Source organism: Lactuca sativa, chromosome 8 (genome assembly GCF_002870075.4).
Source record: "Lactuca sativa cultivar Salinas chromosome 8, Lsat_Salinas_v11, whole genome shotgun sequence".
NCBI lineage: Eukaryota > Viridiplantae > Streptophyta > Magnoliopsida > Asterales > Asteraceae > Lactuca > Lactuca sativa.
Genome location: NC_056630.2, coordinates 79,583,161 through 79,590,108, shown reverse-complemented (window position 1 = coordinate 79,590,108; position 6,948 = coordinate 79,583,161). Strand labels below are relative to the sequence as shown.

The following is a 6,948-nucleotide window of genomic DNA, read 5'->3' as shown; positions in this document are numbered from 1 at the left end:
CATATCCGGTTATTGTTTATATGGTTTGTCAATTTGTTGGCATGTATAATAGTAGAAAGTAATTATATAGTTGGTTTCATTTTGCCTATTTACGATTTTACAATAATTACAATGAGATTTATAAACCCCCAACCTCGATGGATGTTTAGTTGGCAACAATATAAAAAACCCGAAACCATAACAAGAACCATCTCAACCGATTTCAAACCTTGGGTACCGAACGAGTCCAATCACATATGTTCTAATTCCGAAATTGTTAGTTTTGGATAGGGGTGAGCATGGTGCGGTTTTCAGACCAAACCGAACCGCAAACCGCATGGTGCGGTTTTTGCATTTTTAAAACCGTTGGGTGCGGTTTTGCAATGGTTCGGTTTTTCGGTTTTTAAATGCGGTTTCGGTTTGTATCGGTGCGGTTTCGGTTTTTAAACCGTGTTAAGAATTTGATGCAGTTTTTTTTATGTTTTTTGGTGGGGTTTTTTAAAATTGTAAGAACTAAAAACCATGTGCATATAAGCTTGTATTGTGCTATTTTTGTAATACATTCATTTTCAGCTCAAAACAAAATTACATAATAAAAAATTGTAAGTCGCTTAAAATACAACTTGTGACCACTCTCACAAACTAATTGATAATTGAAGGTTGGTTGATTTTGACTTAATTTGTTACAAGCTTATTACATGTAATCGATTAGTACGTTTGGCTAACAATAGAACATTTCTTTTGCACCCCATATAGTCTTATACAAACACAAAATAAACATATAATAAATATATTATCGTTTATAACTATTTTAAATAGCATGTATATAATATACACTGATTGATTTATTACTATACACGCTTGCGGTGCGGTTCGGTTTTGGTGAACCGGTTTTTAGGATAGAAACCGCACCGCACCGTTGACCTTCGGTTTTTGTAAAAATTAAATCCGCACCATTGGTTTTTGCATCGGTTTCGGTTGCGGTTTATTGCGGTTTTGTCGATTTTTCTTTAGTCGGTTTGGTTTTTGCTCACCCTAGGTTTGGAACCGATTTCAATTTCAAAGATTAGTATCCAATCCCAATGTACTCCTCTAGTCGAAACCATATCAAATAAGATAAATAGAAAATTAAAATATTAAAGGACCACATACATTATATATTTGCTTTTACTCCTCTAGTTGAAACCATATGAAATAAGATAAGTAGAAAATTAAAATATTAAAGGACCACATACATTATATATTTGCTTTTGGGCCAACCTAATAATGTTGTACTTTCCAAAGTTATTTTATCAATGTTTGAGGGGCTAATTGGCAATTAACTCACACATTTTTGGCGCTAAAAATCAAATAAGAGGATGTTAATACTTTTAAATTATAATTAGTTAATTACAGCCTGCCAATGAAAAATATAAAACTGAAAAAAAAAAAAAAAAAAGAAACAAGGAAAGAAAAATGGCGTCTACTGGTTTTTTCGGAATGGCGCCAAACGAAAACTAGAAACACACCAGATTCAACATTCCCGCCATGGTAGCTCGTCGATATCATCTTCCGCCATTCACCACAACAATTACAGAAAGCCAAATACCGATTGTTTCCCTTTCCCCCCCTCGCTCTCTTGAAATGGATTTGTCGGATATTGCAAAGAAGTTAGGGCTCAAGGAATCGAAGCAAGTCGTTCGTAAAGCCGCTGAGCTCCGTCGCGTCTCCGATCTTCAATTCGACTCATCCAATGCCGGAATCGTAAGTAGTTAGCTTCTGTTATGATGTTTCTTCATTTACTGTTGACTTGTATTAGTAGATTTGTTATGCCTAATTTTCCACAATGTTTTCATTTGATAAAAATGTAGGGAGAAACTTGCAAAGCTCTCATCTGCCTTGAGATTGCCGCTAACATGTATGTGTGAATTCGAGAATGATTTAATTTATTTCGTTCTAATTTTTGATGATGAATCTGATTGTTTATCCCTAATAACTGTAGGAAGCAAGTTCTATTTGATCGTCCAAACGCAATAAAGTTGAGTGGGATGTCGGAAAAGGCTTACATTAGATCTTTCAATGTGATGCAGAACGGGATTGGCGTCATGTATGCTCTTCATCTTACTTTTGATTCCATTGACATACATCAGATCAAACATTGAATAATCATTTCGCGATGAATTGCAGGAATCGACTTGATATTAGGGAATTAGCTATCCAGTTTGGATGTGTTAGGCTCATCCCTCTTGTTAAAAAAGGACTATCACTGTAAGTTCATATCCACCATTAACAAATAACAACCATTTTACATTCCTCATAACTCATAACACATATCAATCTTCCATCTCTAAATCCGATTCCATTACAGATACAGAGATCGATTCATGTCATCATTACCTGCTTGGAGACGAGCCACCACTGATTGTTCAAAGCCTGTGTTCACAGCTGCAGGGTTTTACTTGTGTGCTAAAAAGCATAAGGTATGTCTTAATGAATAACGATTTAATTAAGCGTTTATCTCATCTTTTTGATACTAATTTGGTTACTTTTACAGCTCAAAGTCGATAAAACTAAGTTGATTGAACTTTCTGGATCATCTGAAGATGAATTTTCAAGTGTAAGAAGCAATTTACAATGTCTATAAACACATATATACATATATACATATATACATATATACATATCAACCTTTGTATGGAACCCTAATGTTGGAATCAATGCAGGTATGTACATCAATGAAAGACCTTTGTCATGATGTCTTTGGAGTTGCACAAGAAAAGAAAGATCCAAAGTCTGTGAAAGGGAACAGAGGTAAAAATTAAAATCTCATATACAAAATTTTTTTATTACTTTCTTTTAATAATTCAAGCAAAATAATTTGTGTACATTTGTTTATAATTATTGCATGATTTTGCAATTTGCAGATTTGTTGGATGTTTTACCTGAAAAAAGGCAAACTGAGGATGGTGGTTATTCATCTGATGAAGGCGAAGATGTATATAACCTTTTTAATTTCTCATAAATACATATTTACAAATTATAATGCAATAATCAAAGGGAATTGAATTGGGTAATATAATGGAACTAAAAAAAATAATGTTTGTTTACAAAAAAACAGTTCATTACTTAGTTAAATTATGTATGTATTGTTTTCCAAAAACAACTAAAGAAAGTTTTTATTATAAATGTATTTTAGATCTATTGGTATTTAATTAATTTCTATTTTGAAAGTGCTAGGTTAACTTTTTTGGACTATTTAAAATACATATATATCATAATACTTAAACTACATGAAATGTTGTTTATATGTAATTTATGTAGCTATTTGATCAAAATATGTTTTTAAATAATAACATTTTTCTTTTTCTTTATATTTTTGTTTTATTCTTTCGATTCAATCAAATGTGACAATGTAATATAATCTTTAAATTCCATTATATCAAACAAACTTTAATAAAACTCATAAAAAATTATACATTTTTTTTATATAGTATCCAATAATTGTTTCTAAATAAATTTAATTTATTTTTTGTAATGTGTTGCAGCATTCAGCCTATAAGAAACGTAAACGTGAGGACAACCACAAATATGAGGAATGGAAATCAACCGTAGTAGAATCAAATAAACAAAACAAAGAAAAAGGTAACAATATTTTTTTTCAATCTTTTTATTCATTTTCACCAACAAATTTAAATAAAAATAATTTTGATGGATTATTTTTTATTTTTTAGTTGGTGTTAAACGAACAAAACAAGCACAGCTTAACTTTTTGAAGAGAGATCAAGGAACTGAAGTTGGAGCTACATGAAAAAACAATTGAGCTAATATTAACTCATTTGTTGTTTTTTAGATATTGGGAACACTTTTTTTTGGGAGTTAATGAAGAAATTAATTTAGTGTTGACTAAATGTATAGTGTTTTAAGTCTTTTTGGAAATATATTGAAGAAATTTTGATCACTTGTTTATCTCATTGATCTTTTGTGTTATTTTGAAAAAAAGGTTATTTCAAATATAATATCAAGCATAGGAAATATCAACCAACATTTCGGATATTTTCTTTAAATATTAAAGTAATGAAATTTTGTAAAGTAGATAAAAGTGTAAAGTTATTATTGTACTTTATGATTTTTTTTTTACTGAGTGTTCAATAAGATTCAAAGTAAAATAAATGGGAAATAAATTTAATATAAGAATAAATGTTTATTAAAAACTATTGTTACTTTAGGGATAATACATTTAGAAATAAGGACTTAACCAATTATAATAAAATTTTGAGCTATTAAAAATGATTATACTATTTTACATTGGATATTCACATCAAAAGTTTTTGTTTACAAAAAAAAACTATGCATTTAGTCGGACTAATTATCTTTAAGTTTGGTAACATTTAGATGTAGAATGTACTTGGTAATAGGGCTTTTTCCATGACTGTTGCAACATCTAGACATGAAATGTACCTAGTAATAGTAGGGCTTCTTTCATGACCGTTGCAACATCTAGACGTGGAATGTCTAGGGCTTCTTTCCCGAACCTGCTAACATAATCCCTTAAGGATTCGTCACTTCCTTGGGTTACTTTGTAAATGTCACTTGTTAGTTTCTCAAACTATAAGAAAAATGATTATTAAACAAGTTAATGAGATGTGAGAAAGAAGTAATAGAGTAACGAAGAATGTTTAAGAGTCACTTTAATGCAAATCCTATAAGGGTTGCACCAAAACCCTTACATAGACAAGCCTCCTTAAGATGTTAGGGAATAAGAATAATCTCCATGCATTCTTTGTATTGGACGATATGTTCTTCAGGATTTGTGGTCCCATCATACATCTTCATGTTAGGTGTTTGGAACCTCATTTGAACTTTGATGTCACATATAGGGGGTGCAAATCTCCCTATGGCCAATTGGTGACACCTCTGGTATAGGTTGAATGAATCACAGATGGTACACTTGAGATCACGTCTCTCAATTGTTTGAGTTTTTTTTCATGACTGGACCTATCCCCATATCTTGGCATTAGGTAGGATGAAACATCCCAAAAATACAACCCAAAATTTTTTGTTTGAAAACATTAATAAACCATAATATCAAATATCAAAAGATAAAAACCATGAATCGTGTATCTCAATTGTCATAATAAATTATCAAATCAAAACTAGTGTCAAGATCATATCAAAATATCGGAGTCAATCTCCCAGACTAAACTGTGGTGTGTGTCATGCCATCATCCCGAGCCCTTCCCTTTGCTAGCTGAAGTACTTGAAACCAAAACTGAAACTGTAAGCACGAAGCTTAGTGAGCTCCCCTAAACTACCACATACTATACAATAACATATAAAACACATACTGGGCCTTCCCTTTGCACCGGACCGAAGTCCGAAACTAACTAGGGCCTCGCCTACTGCATCGGACCGAAGTCCGGAACTGACAAGGGCCTCGCCCACTGCATCAGACTGAAGTCCGGAACTGACTAGGGCCTTGCCAACTGCATCGGACCGAAGTCCGGATCTGCATCATACCGAAGTCCGAAACTGACTAGGGCCTTGCCCACTGCATCAGACCGAAGTCCGGAACTGACTGAACATAGCATAACATAATCATATCATATAATATGAGCACATATACTGCATACTGCATCGAACCATAGTCCGGAACACATAACACATACCATGCCTGTATCATAAAGACTAGGGACGAGCATAACCGGGTACCCGCCTATTTTAGCCGGAACCGGAACCGCTCCCGGAACCGGCGGTTTTTTGTTTTTGGGTATTGGAACCGGAACCGCCTACACCGGTTCCTAGAAAATTGAAACCGCTCCCGGAACCGCCGGAACCGGTTCCGGTTCCGGGTACCCGGCTTCTTGATAAATTACATCTTTTATTGTATACATTTCATTGAAATAAACTTTTATAAACAATAGGAGGCTAGGACTGTAATATAAAACTAAAATAATCATAAAAACTTAATCTCAAAACACCATGCCAACACAATTGGAATTTATCAAGTAACATAACAAAATAAAAATTTAATGACAATTTTCAGCAATAAAAAAAGTCAAAACAGCAACAGCAAAACAACAAACAATTTTTATCAAGTTTCAAAACAGCACAAAAACAGCCAAACAGCAACAGCAAAATAGCCAAACAGCAACAGCAAAACAGCACCAACAGCAAGCAAAAAACAGCAAAACAGCAAGCAAAACAACACCAAACAGCAACAGCAAAATAGCAAATAGCAACAGCAACAGCAACAGCAACAGCAAGCAGCAAAAACAGCACATCCCAACATCAAAAACAACAACTACTTATTCCCTCCACGTGTATCTTCCGTATTGCGACTGATTTCTGCAGTGGAAATAAACATAAAAATTCAAATTAGAATATTAAATATTATACAAGAAACATAAAATAAAAGAATAAATAAAAGTGTATCTTCCATATTACCTTCCTCATATTTTTCCACATCTTCCAGTAACTGTTCAGGGTCAATACAAACATTTGATGCCCTTAACCAATCTTGAGTACAAATCAAAGCTTCCACCGTTTTTGGAAGCAAATTACTACGAAAGTCATCAACCACAAGTCCGGATGTACTAAAAGTGGACTCACTAGCAACCGTAGAAACCGGAATGGCTAGAATGTCCTTTGCCATTGATGCTAACACCTTGTATGTTGTGCACTTGTCACTCCACCACTTCAAAATATCAAATGTTTCATTATTCATTTTTTCGGGTGGAGCATCAAGATATTCCTCCAATTCAGATTTTTCCATAGCATCTTCAACATCATTTTCATAAAACTCATCATATATTTTTCTCATTTGCTTATTCTTAACCACACCATCAAAATTTTGACCATCATTATCATTTGTATTGAAAGAACTAGAACCATCATTCTTGCCTCTTGAAGAAACATTAGAATAATGATTATATAGTTGATTCAAAACCTCAAACACTTGAGCGTATAGCTCTTCAACCTTCTTGAAGTCTA

The 6,948-nt window shown here is 33.2% G+C and overlaps 1 protein-coding gene across 1 annotated transcript; it reads left to right on the top strand.

The window, feature by feature from the left end:
• Positions 1-1,420: 1,420 nt before the first annotated feature.
• On the top strand, positions 1,421-3,916 carry LOC111896106 (origin of replication complex subunit 6). Its single transcript, XM_023892130.3, has 10 exons — positions 1,421-1,722; positions 1,830-1,876; positions 1,961-2,065; positions 2,146-2,226; positions 2,327-2,438; positions 2,513-2,575; positions 2,682-2,769; positions 2,883-2,953; positions 3,504-3,600; positions 3,690-3,916. Exons 1-10 carry the CDS (start codon positions 1,507-1,509, stop codon positions 3,764-3,766), a joined length of 957 nt encoding a protein of 318 aa, XP_023747898.1. The 5' UTR covers positions 1,421-1,506; the 3' UTR covers positions 3,767-3,916.
• The last annotated feature ends 3,032 nt before the right edge of the window (positions 3,917-6,948 follow it).

Excerpts from the sequence above, each read along its gene's own strand:
- LOC111896106 (XM_023892130.3), top strand. The coding sequence starts at position 1,507 with ATGGTAGCTCGTCGATATCATCTTCCGCCATTCACCACAACAATTACA. Across the intron at positions 2,439-2,512 it reads TGTGTGCTAAAAAGCATAAG|CTCAAAGTCGATAAAACTAA; the intron begins GTATGTCTTAAT and ends TTACTTTTACAG. Across the intron at positions 2,576-2,681 it reads CTGAAGATGAATTTTCAAGT|GTATGTACATCAATGAAAGA; the intron begins GTAAGAAGCAAT and ends GAATCAATGCAG.